The 17,959-nt window shown below is 37.0% G+C and overlaps 1 protein-coding gene across 4 annotated transcripts in view; it reads left to right on the top strand.

The window, feature by feature from the left end:
• LOC136875263 (endoglucanase E-4) overlaps nucleotides 1-17,755 on the top strand; it is a 226,725-nt gene extending 208,970 nt beyond the window's left edge. For all 4 annotated transcript variants that reach the window (XM_067148874.2, XM_068225319.1, XM_067148873.2 and 1 more), the window contains one exon: nucleotides 17,349-17,755. In XM_067148874.2, coding sequence (XP_067004975.1) covers nucleotides 17,349-17,607 — 259 coding nt within the window. In that variant the 3' untranslated portion in view covers nucleotides 17,608-17,755. The remainder of the gene's footprint in view (nucleotides 1-17,348) is intronic.
• The last annotated feature ends 204 nt before the right edge of the window (nucleotides 17,756-17,959 follow it).

Genomic DNA, 17,959 nt, shown 5'->3' with positions numbered 1-17,959 from the left:
CAGAAACCATATGCAGAGCACAGAAATGGGAAAGGGCTTGTTTGTAAACAGTGTTAAGGTGATGGTTCCATTTAAGGTTGTTTTGTATTTTATTGCCTAAATAGGTTATGAGATTTGTTTCCTGTAGGGGAGTATTATACAATGTTAGTGGGACTCGGTAACATGGACGACATAAATAGGATATTTTACGAAAGACAACAAATTGAGTTTTAGTTGTATTAATGGAAATATGTCAGGAGTTAAGCCACAATTCAAGGATATCAAGGAATTCTTGGAGTTTTCTTGTTAATGTAGGAGCAATCGTAGAAAGAGCTAAGACGGGAAGGTCATCAGCAAACTGATAGAGATGAATAGGTAGGTCAGGATGAGGGATATCATGGGTAAAATGCACATATAACAGAGGAAAGATTGGACTGCCCTGTGGAACTCTGGCAGAAATAGGAAAGGAATTGGAAGATGTACCATGAATGATAATCCGTGCAGTATGGGATTTTAGGTACTTAAATAGAAGCAGATGATGGAAGTTGGAAGTGGGAGATGCCTTAATTTAAACAGTAGACCAGGATGCCACACAGTATTGAAGGCCTGGTTGACATCCACGCATACCAAGTCCGCAGTATGACAGGGGCGAAGATAGGTATTGAGGGAGGATGTTATATGAAAAAGATGATCTTGAGTAGAAAAATGGGGACAGAAACTGGCTTGGAAAGGAGGAATGGGATGGAGGGAAATGAGAAAGCAAGAATTTCTACGGGATAAGACAAATTAAAATTTTTTTGATAAGACTGTCAATAAACTGTAGAGTGATAAGAGCGAATATCGGAAGATGGTTTCCCGGGTTTAAGGAAAAGAAGGATATGTGCCCTACCCCAGTGATCAGGATATACACCGGTGTGGAGCATGGTGGTGTAGAGAATACTAAAGAGATGAATTAAGGAATCAGGAGCTTCATGGATGTTGATACATAATAGAATCTGAACCTGGAGCAGTGGTTTTATGGTTACATAGGACATCACGTATTTCTTGGGGAATTATAGGGATATTTAAAAGTTGGGAATAATGAATATGAGGATAATGAGCGAAGGAAGGTTGGAGGTCAGGTCGCTTAGGGTGACATAATTGTTCAATGAGAGGTTCATTGGGGTGGGAAAAGTCAGGTGATATGATAGGGGAAAAAGCAGAAGCATAATACTGAGCAGTATGTCTGCTTTTTCCTGATCAGTAGTGGGAGGGTAGGTAGGTAAGGATTTCTTATGCTCCAAAATTTACGTGGTTCGTGAAGGTCGGTCAGTTCATTTCAAGCAAGTGTCCATTGTTTATGTTTCATCACTTTAATAATACCGGTATATGATCTAGCATGTTGAAGTGTTTTTTTAGGGTCACGTGTTCTGGTATAATATAGTAAAGGTCATGGGCTAGTCTTAACAGCTGGAGGCCTTTAGGGCGAATAGCAAGTTTGGACGGGTGATAAGAGTGTCAGGGTATGTGTAAGTTATCAGCGGTTGTTAGGGCATGTTCGATTACTAGAGGAGCAGATTTTGGTAGGAAGTAAGGGAGGGTGCATCTTGGAGAAGTATGGTAATTGTATCACGATACGCATTCCAATTTGCCTGATTATATCTGCACTTTGGAGGGGAATGACAAAAATGATTAAGGATACCAGGAACAGTAATAAGGGCAGGTGTATGATCACTACCTGTATGTAAGCATTTATCTATTTTCGGGAAAAGGGCAAAGGAAGGAGATAGTATAAGAATATCAGAAGTACTATTGTTTAGGTGAAGTGTAGGGAAGGAGAAAGCGATGTGTATGCCCCGGATATTGAAAGCACAAATCGTTAAATAGTTTATGATCTGTCACAGCATAAGAGATGATATTAATGTCACCTACAATAATGTAATCATGAAATGTTTGATCAATATATTGAATGAATTCAGAGGGTCAAGGATTACCAGATGGTAAATAAAGGGTAGCGATAGTAAAAGTTTTTCCAGTAGTGAAAAATGTCTATGATTAAATATTCATGGAAAGTGGTATGAAAAGGATAGTAGTGACGCTTAGTAGTGAGACCTTTCCTAATTCCCATTACAGTGCCACCTTGAGCTTTGTTCAGCCAGTCAGCTCGGTAAAATTGATAGTTAGGGAAGTGTCATTGTTGGCTCTGCGAAAGGAAGGTTTCATTTAAGACAAAAACATACAGGGAATAAAGGGAAAGAGAAGTATCCAGTAGGTCACGGTTGGCATTAAGAGTTCTTATATTGCCATAATATAACTTATATATGACTGATAATGCAGAGTGCATTTTATTCCCCGTATAACCCACATCCACATGTGTATTAAGAATCAACCGTGCCGCTACCTGGATTTAGGTTAGGATATGGGGACTTAGGAAGCGGAGTGTTCTGGAGAACCACAGTTATGAAACGGATTATGTTCTCCGAACCAGGGGAGGGGAGGGAGGAGGGGTGAGCTGGAGTAAGTAGGTCCTATGAAATAGCAGAAACTACGGACTCCAGATGGAAAGGTTCAGGGGTAGGTTGGACTTTATACTTGTAGCTATAGGCAGAATGTGGTTTGCTATGATTAACACATTTCGGAGACTACTTATTAGGGCAAGCAAATATAGGATGCTTGTAACATTGTCAACTCACCTCTGCTGCATTTGTCATTTTCCGCTGCTTTCTTCCCGATGTTTGACATCCGCACACTGCCAGAGCTACTGGACTACTGTCAGTCTCCCTGTGTCAGACCTGGATGACGTCATTGACTCTACACTCTAAACTCTTCATGGATGTTTTCAGCATTTCTAGTGCCGTGTGTCATGACTTCCCCTGTACCTCCCTTCTCCAACTGGCCCATATAAGCAGCATTCTTCGCCTACTACTTCGTTTGGCTGTTGGAGAGAGGACAACATCTTTGTGCTATACTGGCGTAAATTTTCACCTCAATATGGTACTCACTATTTGACTGTGAAGTATCATAAACTTCTCATTTGTAAACTTTGCACGACTATGTTTTCGAGTAGTTGCACTCGATCATTATCGAAAGAGAGAAGTAGATCTCTAATTCCTTTAACTTATATGCTGTGGGAATTTATGTGAAGATGAACATTATTTTGTCAATAGGCTTGAAAACCTTTCGTACTAGGCATAGATATCAAGGATAATTTAATAAAAAACCACCTATTCAATACTTTCCACGTTTAATGTGGTTATTCTCTACATGATTTTATGTAGACTTATTTGGTCAGGTACATGTTTCACCCATTATTTTGGGCATCTTCAGCCTGTAAACAACCTTTAGGTCAAGGTTTGGGACCTTTTTAACCAATATAAACATACCAATATATACACTATATACAATATATACATTATATACAAAAATAAGTTAATACAGTTAAGTTTTTTTTTGGTCCTAATCTATCTAATATGAAAAATGTCCAAAATTAAAATGGATCTTCTTTTCGGTAAACCCCGATATGCAATCCTCTTTACCGAAAAGAAGATCCATTTTAGTTTTGGACATTTTTCATATTAGATAGATTAGGACCAAAAAAAAACTTAACTGTATTAACTTATGTTTGTATATAATGTATATGTTGTATATAGTGTATATATTGGTATGTTTATATTGGTTAAATAGGTCCCAAACCTTGACCTAAAGGTTGTTTACAGGCTGAAGATGCCCAAAATAATGGGTGAAACATGTACCTGACCAAATAAGTCTACATAAAATCATGTAGAGAATAACCACATTAAACGTGGAAAGTATTGAATAGGTGGTTTTTTATTAAATTATCCTTGATATCTATGCCTAACGTCATCTTCAATACGGAACAATAATGAGAGTTGTTACTTGTAACCTTTCGTACTTCCGTGCTTTAAATATTTTTCTACTTTGAAGATATCTTATACTCAACTTCTGGACTGATAACTTCATTCGCCATAACACATTATTCTCTATTCACATCAAGTCTGATGGTATGCCTGGACTTGGTCATTTAAAATGTTCTTTGGTTCACTCTCCTATTCAATTGTTTTTCCTATTTCCCTAATGTTTCTTATTACCCGTACAGTTGGTTGAGAAACATCTGTGTTGTTTCATGTAAGTGTTTGTTTATTCTGTGCTTTGTTTATTCTACTTGGATAAAATCCAAGTCATATTTATGTAACTGATATCTGTATAATCTATTGTGAAATGTGTTCTAATCTTCCAATATTTTCTTGCTGTACTATTCCTAACTTGTTGTGGCTTGTGTTTGAATACATCTATTTTGTTCATCCAAAGTTGGCAGTTCTTGTTCATCCCCTAGTGCCCTTGTATTTTCCTAACTACTCGTACTTATTGCTATTTCCCATACTGGGTGTGTTGGCCATGCGTTTAGGGGCGCACAGCTGTGAGCTTGCATCTGGAAGATAGTGGGTTTGAATCCCACTGTCGGCAGCCCTGAAGATGGTTTCCTGTGGTTTTCCATTTTCACACCAGGCAAATGCTGGGGCTGTACCTTAATTAAGGCCATGGCCGCTTCCTTCTAATTCCTAGGCCTTTCCTATCCCATCGTCACCATAAGACCTGTCTGTGTCAGTGCAACGTAAAGCAAAAAAAAAAAAACTTCTCCCCTTGTACCATCCACAGTTTACCTCTCATTGCCCAACACTTGAATATGTTGCTTCCACGATCCCTTTCTATCTTTCATGAATAAATAATAACAATAATTGTAATAATATATAATAACCTTCCCGCCACAAAACACATAATATCACTGAAGGGGAATCATCACAGAGAACACCTCTGACCTGGTCTGCATCACAAGAAGTTACCCTGTTGACAACAATTGCAAAGTATCCAGGAAGGGGTACATCACAAGGATTCAGCTAAGATATCCACCTCAAATAACTTGTGAACGGTTTAAGATACTGACATTCTGTTTTCACTTTTGTCAATGGTATTAAGGGGCTCATAGATGGATAAATTTATTTATCATCAACAGGTTATTTTCCCAATTAAAGATGATTCAATAAAACATAATATACAACAAATAAACCTTAAATAATAATAAATAAAATAATAACCAAGTTCAAACTAAATCTAGAGACCTTTATATATGGATATTTACAACACTTTAAAATAAATAAATAAAACTGAATATCCTTAAATAATTTACATTATTAAACTATGGTACATCTAAAAACATATGCATATTTACATATTTTACAGAGAGGGCCTTACATTCATGAGGTCATTGGGGCATGCCTGATTTTAGACAGGGATGAGTGGAAACAATCCACTGATTCTCCGATGTCATTCAGTGATGTTAATGCCCTCAGATGCCATGAGTTAGCCGGAACCACAATTCTCACTTTAGGCAGATGAAAGATATACCTTTGCCTAGTATTGTGACGAGCAACATGTAATGGAATCAACTCCGATAATGTTGAGCAATCCACTCTATTCGTCAGACACTTATAAAGAAAGAGGGCATTGGCACATCTGCGTTGTGAGTGCAATGTCCTCATACTCATAGTATCACAAAAAGACTCGTAATCGGACGAAGAGAGAAAAATACCCAAACCTTTGTAACTGATCTATTTCATGAACCTTATTTGGACTCTTTCGAAGTTTTGTATTAAATACTGCTGAAAAGATAGCAACACCTCACAACAGTATTCTAACAATGGCTTGATTAGAGTGCAAAACAATGTTATTAGAGTTCTAGGAGAAACAAGTTTGGCACAGTTTCTTTTCTGAAAGCCAAGTAATGTAAACCCTTTCCTATAAATCTTGTCTAAATGTTTCTCGAAAGAAAGACCGTTACAGTTTGAAAGTGTCGCACCAAGATCATTTATTTCATTCGTACAAGCTATTTGAAAATTGCATAAACGGTAAGGGTAATTTACTGGTTCCAACTTACATGAAAATGTAATTGCATTGCATTTTGAAGTATTCAAACCAAGCAGCCACTTTTTACACCAGTTACGTAGGAGGTTTAAGTCAGACTGTAGGAACTTACAGTCCAACTCACTATTTTTCATCTCATAGTTGAACATGCAGTATTTTTCTAGGCGTTTGACTAAATTTATCAGAATGTTATTTCATGCAATAACTGCCGATGAAATACTATCAAGCTTACACTTTTAGTTACTGGGACATCACACAGATCACAGCACAAGAGAATCAATCTCAAGATTCTCGCAAGAGTCTTGAGATCTGTGACGTCAGTCTCGAGAGTTCCAAGTGAGAGCATTCCCCATCACTATGATGAACTGAATATTTGCAAGCCAGAGTTGTAGAAAATGAGCTCTAACATAGAAATAAAGATTTACCAGACCCATGTCCATATAGCATAATTATTTCCTTCTACATGTGAAGAATATGTCCTGAAACTTTAACCGTACCTTATTGTTACAAACTGTATACATAGCTCTCTCTCTCTCTAGTCAATAGCTCTCCATTCTTCACCTTCCTCTGCTTCCCTTTTCAGTTCATAGTAGGAATCACATCTCATGTCATCAAATATTTGCATCATGTACTCTAATCTTGGTCGCCCTCTATAAATGTTTCCCTCTGCGGTACCCTCTATTATTTTCTTCAATAACCCATCATGTCTAAGTATTAATGTAACCACAATGATGCACACAAAATGCTGCCAACTTGCATACATGGATTTATCTCCAATTATTTACAAATTAAACACACATAACCTTAATCACTGTATCACAAACAAAACACTTCACTCTGAGAACATCAACAAGCCACCATTTTAACAACTGCCTATCACAAACCCATGAAGACTGCAACCACTGCATGTCAACTACCAACTTTACTAAGCCAATTCACATACTTCAAACACTTGTTAACACAACGCACGTCTGGTCAGAACAACTCCTGTTAAACCATGACTTACCAAACAATAACTCTTCTCTACCGTCAAGATCGCCTCCTTATATAGGTGCCTGGCTAGGCTTCTAGAAAGATACGTAACAAAATACCTTCTCATAAATTCTCAAGTGCCTAACAACATGGTTATATTCTACAGAATATTCTACCATCATCTCGTCTGATCTAGTGCCATTCTGGATGTTACAGTCTGTTACACAATTCTCTAGTGGATTACAAATCATATACACAGGTAATAATAAATTATATACAGGTTCTTACATTAATTGAACTCATATAAATGTCTATATGCAATACATGTTTCGTGACATAACCTCACAAACACTGCGATCATTCAACTACGTAAATAATAATAATAATAATAATAATAATAATAATAATAATAATAATAATAATAATAATAATAATAATAATAATAATAATAATAATCATAATAATAATAATAAATGGATGTAAACACTTCATAGCCATACATTACAAGTAATAATAATAAAATCACAATCATAAAATGACGATAATAATAATAATTTGAGCTCGATACTTGTATTATTACCCATGAGTTAAAGAATATTGTTTTCAAATTATATCAGTATATTACACTTGCATCAGTATATGGCCTATTCGATTATCCTACCAATCTTTTTATTTGTGTCATAAAACATCTTCTCTCTACTTCTCTTCTAAACACCATTTCTCTCTAGTTTTCAGTAATCTCCTATAGTACCTTCAAATGCAAGTAGTCCCTTCTTTTTTTTTTTTTTCACCTAATGTCCAAGTTTCACTTCCATATAAGCAATACTCCATACATAGGTCTTCAACTTCAACATGATTTTTGATGTAAACCAGTTCTTCTTCTTATTACTGAAAGCATTCTTAGCTTAAGCTGTCTTATTCGTTATCTCACAACAACTTTTTCCATCACTTGTGATTGTACTTCCTAAGTATGTAAATTCAGACACATCCTGTAATGTTTCATTTCCCATCTTCACTGCATTTTCCCATTTATGTGGGGTCTGTCTTCTTGCAATGTTTCCTCCATAGAATCCTGAGAGCTGAGTTTGGTGAGCCGCATGTCATCTCTCACCCTATTCAGCCAGCGTGTTTGAGGTCACCCTCGAGATCAGTGACTCTCCACGTTCATTTGAAGTGTGTCTTCACAACTGAGGTTTCACGGGTACAGAGTACATGCCCACACCATCGCAGATGTGATACACCCATTATCTCTGTGATTGGGGCAATCTTCACTTTCTTCCGCACAGATTTCCCAATACATACATAGATACACTTCAAAATCAAGGTGTGAAAACCAATCAAGAGTTTCTTTTATCACGCTGTTCAAGTCTTCTATCTTGCCTCTGAGCACACAAAAAGGCAATTCAAAAGCATATGGTCCACCGTCTGCTTTTCTCCTCTACAGTCACAATGATAGATAGATAGATAATGCCTTTATTGGTGGCGAAGTTAGGGCTCAAGGCCCTCTCTTACACTTAACCACTAGATGAGTATATATATATACATAACTTATAATTTTGAATACAAATAAAACAAATAATATTAATAGCAATAGCAATAATAATAATAATAATAATAATAATAATAATAATAATAATAATAATAATAATAATAATAATAATAATTGTTACGGAGTTATCCGTGGTAGTTAGAGGTGAAAGAAGGTGCGGGCAGGAATAGGTCTCAACTTACAAAATTAAAGTTAATTTAAAACTTTAACAAAGGTAATATTTTCTTTTCAAAAACAACAGATAACAACAACAGAGTAACAGGTACCAAGTAGCAGGAAAACAAGTTAAGAAATTACAATTGTTACAAGATTTGGGCTTCGAGCCCCAAGATTAATTTCTGAGCTCTCAGCTCACCACCACAATAGCTAAAGGGCAGAAAACCCCTAAGTATCCTAATTACAATTTTAAGAGGAAAAGAGCAGACCCGCTCTCAATTTTACAAGCCTATCAAAGGCTACCACAAACTTCATTCCTAACTGCCCTTAAGGCACACATACAGTGAAACAGGGGTATCTTGTACCCAACCTACAGGGCCTTCACATGAAGAAAACAAACTCTGGGTTAATTAAATGGCCCAAAAAACCAAATTGACTGGAGGCGTAGCTTGCACTCCTACATGAAACTTCTTAAAACCTAGGTGGCATTCGGCCAATTATACAGGGGCTAATCCCATACTAGGGAGGTGACTAGTCGGCAAATAAGTTTAAGAAGGAAGAGAAAAATGGTTACGAAAACATAGTCACCTCAAATTCAAAATGAAGGGGAGTTCGAGAGGGTGAAGCACTCTCTATCCCCGCTTTACAGATTTGTAATTTATAGATAGACAGAAAAGAATTTACATTTTAAAAGGGTAGTTTACATACTAAAGGTTTCGAACCCTCCCTGAGAGTTAAACTGCTGAGCTAGCAAGAAATGAAGATGTTAACAGGCCATTACCTTGTAGATGAACTGCTGCTTGGAGAAAGAGGCGCTTCCCGCCCCCTGCTATATATGTTCACACACTGCGAAAGATGTTACTGAAGTGGCCCGGAGACAAGAAAATCAGCAGTTTTTATACCCTCGTGGAAAATTCAAGACCTTTCAAGAATGAATAGGCACACTCCTTCAACTTTATTGGTAGACTAGGAATTACACATGGAAACCTGAGGAAGAAAGCTATGATTGGAGGAAAATTAATTACAGAAATTACTGATTGGTTAAATTCAAAACTGGTGGAAAGAGAAGGGTTATACTGCCAACGCACAAACCACAGAACAAAATTTAGTAAAAATAAAACTTAGGAATACAATATTTCTTCAAGAAAGTTCATTCCATTGCACCAGAGTGTGTCACCAAGGTTTGGGTAGCGACATCTGTTAGAGAATGTTCAAACTTCTTGATATGGAGCAAATAAATTTACAGTAGTGACATCTTCCGAGAAACCGTTGAGTTAATACAGTTTGTTAAAGTTCAGGGTTTCTCCTGTAGAGAGGTTTCAACTGGCGCAATATTTGAATTCGCGGCGCGGAGGTGTACCGCCCGGTACAATAATAATAATAATAATAATAATAATAATAATAATAATAATAATAATAATAATAATGAAAGAATCCTTAATTTTAAAATACACAAAATAGCATACACTTAAATGATGTAACTTCAGTAATCCATTCATTCATCTCATTCATTTCTTCATTCACTCAACAATTATCTAGCAAGTCAGCAGGATCTACCCAGCAAATGCTCCCGGCAAGCCACTTTAAACTTGCGATGAGGATTGTCTCTAATGTTCGCAGGTAGCGAATTCCCTGACCTAGACACAGAGATTATGAAGGAGCGCTTGTACACAGCAGTGCGGTTTACAGGTATGGCAAGAGAGGAGTCAGATCATGTATTGTGCTCATGATAGGACGAGAGGTAAGAAAAAGATGAAGAGAAATAGTCGGGAGTATTAGTGGAAAGTACTTTGTGCAAAAGTGATAGCATGTGAAGTTCACGGCGCTGGCGCACTCGAAGCCACAACAGCTCCTTATAATAAGGTTATAAATGAGCATCATATCGCAGATTAAAGATATATCTTATGCAGCTGTTCAGGCTCCAGTCCAGTTTCTTGTTACTGTCACAGGTTATTTCAATCAACACAGCGTCACAGTAGTCAAATATAGGTAGTATAAGAGAGCAAATTTGTACTTTAAGTCGAACAGAGAATACATTAGCGAACCGTTTCAGGAGATATAAGCATTTATGTACTTTATTACATGTGCTTATCACCTGTTGAATCCAGTGTAGAGTCTCAGTCATGATAATTCCTAAGTTGGTCACTGAAGTAGAGTAGGGTATGATTTTATTGTTTAAAATTGTTGGGTAGATGTTCTGTTGCTTGAGGGAATAAAGGTTTTTACTGGTACCAATAATAATAACTTAAGTCTTATTTGGGTTCATTAATAAACTGTTTTTATTTGCATAGTCACTAAGATGTTGAAGGTCGGAATTTATTTTAGTAATTGCAGTATCAATATCACTCGGTTTTGAATGATAGTAAATCTGTTCATCATCCGCGTACACTTACAATTTGCAGAATTTAAGAGCTTTTGATATATCATTAATTTGGATGATAAATAGCAGTGGTCTGAAAACCGACCCCTGAGGGACACTGAGGGTCTTACTTTGCCATCCTGAACTCAAATTTCCAACTGTTACATGTTGCCGGCAATTTTCAAGGTAAGAGGAAAAGAAACGAAGTGATACACTATTAAAATTTAGCTCTTGAAGTTTCTGCAGTAGTAACTGAGGATTGACAGGTGTCGAAGGCACTACTGAGATCTAATAATGTCAGTACAGTCATGTCCCGTTGGTCCATTGCACATCTGATATCATCTGTCACTTGTTGTAAAGCTGTTGCAGTGTTATGTCCTTTCCTGAAGCCGGATTGAAAGGGATTAAGGAGGGAAAGCTTGGTAAGGTATTCAGTAACTTGTGTATGAACTAGATGTTCAAGCATCTTGGATAAGGGTGGTAGAATGGATACTGGATGATAATCTGAAGGAGAATCTAACTTGGAGCTCTTCAGGATGGATCTAATTAGTGCATCTTTCCAAAGATCTGGGTAAACTCTGTTTGTCAGGCAGTAGTTAAATATATGAGTTAGTATTGGAAGAACATCTCCTAAGATATCCTTAATAAGCGATATAGGAATGCCATCATTACCTGTGGCATTAGATGTTATAGAGTATATCACACGTTTAACTTCATTCGAGCTGATATTTCTAAAAGAGAATTGCTCATACACAGACTGCTCTTGTAACAAGGTTAGTGAATTTTCTGGGAAGGAGTTAGAGGCTATTCTTGGCCATGCGAAATGATCATTTAAAACCTCTAGCGATATGCTTGGTACATGTTTCTCTACAGCTTTACCCATACCTAACGTGCGTAATTTACTCCATTTTTGTCTCGGGCTGTTATTGTTCATCAGTTCCTGAAAGTATTTATATTTAGCATTCCTAATTAACTGCTTGGTTCTGTTTCTCAGAATCTTGTATCGCTCGAAATCATCTGTGTCATGCGTCTGTCTGTATTGTCTGTACAGTTTGTCATGACTGGCCATAGCAGATCTTATCTTGGCCGTTAGCCACGCGGAAGAATGGTGGGTGATTCTTACCTGTTTCTTTGGTGTGTGCTTGTCAAATATTTCCAGTACCAGTAAATTGAATTTGTTTTCTTTAGAGTTAATGTTCTGAAAATTACGTATACTATCCCAAGGCAAGTTATATGCATCGTAGCGTAGTTTCCCCGGTCCATATGTCGTAAGTCCCGTATTGTAATGTAGTGTGGTTTGTACTTAGGTATTCATGTAGAATAACATACGTACAATAGGTCATGTGAAGAGATGCCAGGAGCAGGGATCTGTCCGTGCTTAATTACTTTTTGAGGTTGATTTGTCACAAGAAGATCAGTTAAGGTATGACTTGTGCGGTGAAAGTAATAAACATGATTAGTAGCGTTGAGGGGTAAAATTGTCATGTTTGTAGCGAGAAATGAATTCAGTAGATTGTTCACGTCACTAGTCTGCTTCAAAAGGTTAGTGTTAAAGTCGCCCATGATTATAATGTCATCGTATGCCGAGATAAAATTTGCTAATGCCTCTTCAAAATCATCAATCTGTCATATTTTAGGCAGCTTGTATACAATCCCTACTAATATCTTTTTATGGCAGTCTAATTCTACAAACAAAAATTCCAGTCGCAGTGTAAGTCGTGGGTCAGATGTAGAAATTATCTTACATTTTAGGTAATTTCTGTAATAAAGTAGAAGTCTACCGCTTATTTTGTCAATGCGGTCATGGCGTAATATTGAGTATCTGTCAAGGTTAGCTGTCGATGACAGCATGTCTGTACGCATCCAGCTTTCACTGATTCCAATAATATGTACATTGTTCACTTCAAAAATAGCCTGAACCTCTTCCATATGAGCTAATAATGACTGGCCATTTAGATAACAACAATGTAACGATCGCAGGTGGCTACTGAGCTGCTCTTGCAACACAAGTCCTGTTGAAGGTGGTAGGGATGAAAGAGAAGGGGAGGGTGAGGGCTGGGGAGAGGAATACAGGTAAGTAGTATTACCATTGTACTGGTCAACAATCATATGAAACTAAGCAGAATGAAAAACAAAAATTAAGTGAGATGTAAAATAAGCTTACCCCAGCAACCTGGTGAGTAGATCCACTGACTTTCACAAGCACACACTTATACACATACAAATATAAATTAATTACCAGTACTACACACATAATTTCTTTCTCTTAATTTCATGAATTCATCCTACTCCCTGCAGTGTTTTTTAACTGTGCCATCATGGATATTTGAGATTTGTTCCATCTTCTCTTAATACAAAAATGCGTCCATCTTGAGTCCAGCATTTCTGCAGTCCCCATAAATCCGTTGCCTGATTAAGGATATGTTTTCTCGCACTTGTGAGGGACTCAGTTAGCACGAGCCCACTGCCCTTCAAAGCTCGCTTCGCACGCCACACTCGATCACGATCATGGTATCGTAGGAACTTTATAATGATAGGCCGATTTCCCTGTGAGACCACTTCAGCAGACGTTCTATTTCGGCGGCCTAGCCTGTGACAGCGATCCACATTAAGAATTGAAAGTTCTACCGAAAGTTTATTTTTCAGTGTGTCCATCATTTTAATGTAGACATCCTCAGATGGCTGTTCCGGGACACCATGCAATAAAAGGCAGTTCCAGCGACTGTACTGTTCGGCCTCGTCCAACGTGCCATGTTGTTTCTGGAGCCGATCTTCAAGAGCCTTCAACTCCCTTTTAAGCTTGGAGATGTCTTCGCTGGCCTGTTTCTTGAATTCCTGAAACTCGCCACCAAGCGCCTGGAGCACGTTCAGTGGATTGGCGGCACTGACTGCTGAGTCTAGGCGAGCTTGAAATGCTACCTTTAAAAGCTGATATCTTCTTAGCTACTTCCTTTACAGACATGGTGATTACTTTTTAAAGAAGAAGGCACTTAAATCTATAACTTTTTTAACATGGATTAGCACTTTCAGCTGATTAACTTGCAATTCAAACAGGGTATAGCAAGAGCAACTTTACTCTACCATATTACTCAACTCCATCTTGTGCTAAGGTGAGTCCTTCCATCCCCATTTGAAAAGAGTCGTACCATATCTGCCATGAACAGTCCTCACTCTTTTAAATGTCCTCCACAGCTGCCTGGGTGGAAGGAATCTAGCCAGCCACTCGCAAGTGTTTTCTATGATGTGAAGATGGGGTGGCAGGAATTGTTGTGACCACTGGTGTCTCCAGACATCTGATATGCTGACAAACTGTCCTTTTGGTTAAGTGCAATTTGCCAAGAAGGTTGTCTTGATTTCAATCTTTTGACAGAGGTCACACATGTATCTGTATGAATAGGAAGGTGAGGGTTCTTTTCTATAGTCTTCCAGATGTTCAACAGTGATTGGAGTCTCCTTAAATATGGTGGAGGTATGTTTCTCAGGGCAGGTAACTAATGGATGTTTGTAGGGTGAATGCATCCTGTTATGATCTGCATTGCCTAGTTCAACTGGATGTCTATCATTTTGGTGTGAGTGCTGTTAAACCATGCTGAACAGCAGTATCCAGCTTAGCAGTGACATATGTTTATTGATATGAAAGCAATAGCTGATGTATTGATAGTCTGTGATTTGCCAAGTATGGCGGCCTGTGTACATCAAAAGTATTCCTTAATAAATTATCTTTCATTATTGTCCTCACATTTCTAATAGAGGAATTTCAAGAACACTAAAAGCTTCAAACCTACTCAAAAGTCTGGGAGAAATAAAGTTAAAATTTACAACTTCCATTATATTTTTAGTTTATCATTTTAAAACACAAGAGGAATTTGAAATTCAAACTTATATTTTTATATATTTATGTAATAAACAAGCAGCTGCTAGACTATCAGACAAAATTCTCTTTACATCGGTTTGTTTTCAGACCGACGTCTCTGTATGGGAGTGAAGGCTGGGTGAACTAAGAATTCTTATTCATGTCATGGACATGTAAGTACCACGAATGATTTCTGGTACAAACAGGTGGAGAGAATGGCAGGAGGCTACTCAAAATGAGAAGATAAGGAATTTAGGATTTTTTTTTATTTTTATTTTTTTTACAATTTGCTTTATGTCGCACTGACACAGTTAGATCTTATGGCGATGTTGGAATAGGAAAGGGCTAGGAGTGTGAAGGAAGCAGTCATGGCTTTAATTAGGGTACAGCCTCAGCATTTGCCTGGTGTGAAAATGGAAAACTACAGAAAACCTTCTTCAGAGCTGCCGACAGTGGGGTTCGAAACCACTATCTCCCGAATGCAAGCTGATAGCTGCGTGACCTAAACCACTCGGCCATTTACTCGGTCAGTTTATGAATAAAACTGATGAATGAAGCTCTACATAATGACAGATGGGTCATGTGGGGCGAATGGAGGAGGATAGGTTACCTTGGAGAGCTAGAGAAGTAGAGGGACACCAAGGTGATGATGGGTATATTATTGGCTTTAAAAAGTTTAATTATAAGAGGTATCAAAATAAACAATGGGTACATTCTGGCATGTTTTGTTTCAAGATATTAAACTGAAAACATAATATCTGCAAAATTATTTTTAAAATCATATAATAGTTTCCTGCTCAACCAAGCCTAAACTATTGAATCAACTGAAATGAAATCATGCCTGGATATACCTCACATATTTAGTTACAAGCCTATTCTAATTTGTTAACAATTAATGTTCACTAAATGGTGGCCATTAATATTTAGGTATTTACTGAACTCTTGCATGTTTTATCCACTAAAGGAAATAGTTAGTCCTATTACCAAATGAAGGAAATTTAAAATTCAGTTTTCTATAAGAAAAGGCCACATCCTATATGCATTTTCTTTGTAATTCTAATGGTTCTTCAGGAAATTCGGCTTTTATGTTTTAAAGCATGCACTCCTGAGCATCTGATTGTCCAAGCACTATTTGGGTATTTTGGTGGGTATTGGTAGGTCCTGTCTGGATATTAGGGAGTGCAAATGTCACTGCTTAAAAATTACATGTGAACAAAAGGTATAAACAGAATTCAAGGACATCACCGATATGCCCATAAGGATTGGTACATCTGCTAGTCATAAATTAATGTAAATACTGTAGAGAAGTGTGGACCCAGAACACAATACTTTCTCACTATTGTTAACCTTGCAAGTGTCATGTATACTACCCTCAATGCCGGAGCATTTTGCGATGGTTTGCAAACATATTATTGTAAAATTGAAAACATACTTCAGAAACTAATACTTAAGATCATTTTACTCAGAAAACCCTGTGTTTAATTCCTAGATAATAATTAAATAATTACCTTCTATTTCTGTTGAGATACAGCTGATAATGTTTTTATAAATCACCAATTAATTTTTCAGAATTTCACATTTGCACTCAAGGTAAAGTATTTGTATTTATATCTGTATATATATGCAAAATATATACAAAATTTCATAGTAATTTCTTCTTTACACAATTTATTCCAAATACAAACACAGGAAGAGCACAATTCCCACATCTGCTGAATACTACTTGGAATCATCAGTCATTAGTTTCCTTTTTCCTGTCAGGCTTTGTAGGTCTCCAGCAGCGCTGCAACTTGTGAAAACATTCTCAGTGAATTCCACAGTTGCAAAGTGTTAAGGTACAGCCCCAGGATTTGCCAGGCGTGAAAATGTGAAACCACGGACTACTACACAGTTACTGTCACTCCGCGTGTGATGTAAAAGAAAGTTTGACCTTGTAGGTTAGCCACCCCTTGAACAGTTCCTTTCCTGTCATAATTATAAAAAGTATGAAAGACCTAAACCTTCATCTTTCATGTCATATTCAATATGAATGAATTACTAAAAGATTAACACAATAAATGATTCTGTTGGTACCTACACAATGCATCATACTTGTGGCATTGGTATTCTAGCATCAGCAGTGTGTAGCAAGTGTGATGTTCGGCACTTACAGATTTAACTGAGATATTGATCAGCTTATCATCTGATCAATATTGATAATATTCCTTTTGTAATTTGGCCTTTCTAAAGTTTCATATCAGCACTTTCAATTGCTTTTGAAAAAAATGTTGTAGAACTTCATGGAATGCAGCCCAAAATTTGCAGGTGGGAACAATGTTTTGCACTGCTCCCATTACATTAAAATATAACCTCTCTAATTTTATTCAATACTCCATTTTCAATCCACAGTGACTGAATGCACAAATGCCATCTGTTACAGTAGTGCTAGGGTAGAGTATGTTTCATTTTCAACTTTCATGAAACTTCATTATTTTTATTTCTATGTTGTCACTCTTGGTTAATGAGACATGTTTGAACCTAATTATCAGTCTATTTTAAGTATTCTTGTTGTCTTACTGCAGTTCCTGTCCTGATGAACCGTATGACTGTAACTGGGATACATTCAGAGGGTGTCAACCTAATGCACATATCCTGTATGGTGCCCTAGTTGGAGGACCTGGCCCCAATGACAGCTACTCAGATATTAGGACTGATACCGTGCACAATTCAGTGGCCTTAGATTATAATGCTGGCTTCCAGGGAGTTCTTGCTGGACTTATATACCATGGATTTGAAACGAACAACATCTGTCAAGGTGGTGTATGTCGTGTTGAAGATTAACTATGACAAATACTATTATTTTTTGCTGTAGCAACTGGAATAAAAATTAACATTTTTTAGAAATGTGTTTCTGAAGCTCAGTTTCTTATCTGTTACACAATAATGAACCATTAATTTAGAGTTTTATGTTTCATACCATTTTATTGTACAAGCATATTTGTTACTGTCTTTGAATAATGGTTAAATATAAAGATTAAAATATGAAATAATGTCTCTTGAGTTATAATACAAATGTACACCCAAAATATTCAAAGGAGTATTGCATCTATAATAATTGTAAATAAAATATTCCATGAACAGTTGCCTCATAGGAGTCAAATGGATGGATGCTTATCAGTTATCTTAGTCAATA

Source organism: Anabrus simplex, chromosome 1 (genome assembly GCF_040414725.1).
Source record: "Anabrus simplex isolate iqAnaSimp1 chromosome 1, ASM4041472v1, whole genome shotgun sequence".
Classification (NCBI taxonomy): domain Eukaryota; kingdom Metazoa; phylum Arthropoda; class Insecta; order Orthoptera; family Tettigoniidae; genus Anabrus; species Anabrus simplex.
The sequence above is the reverse complement of the archived record's forward strand: the minus strand, read 5'-3'. Positions and strand labels throughout refer to the sequence as shown.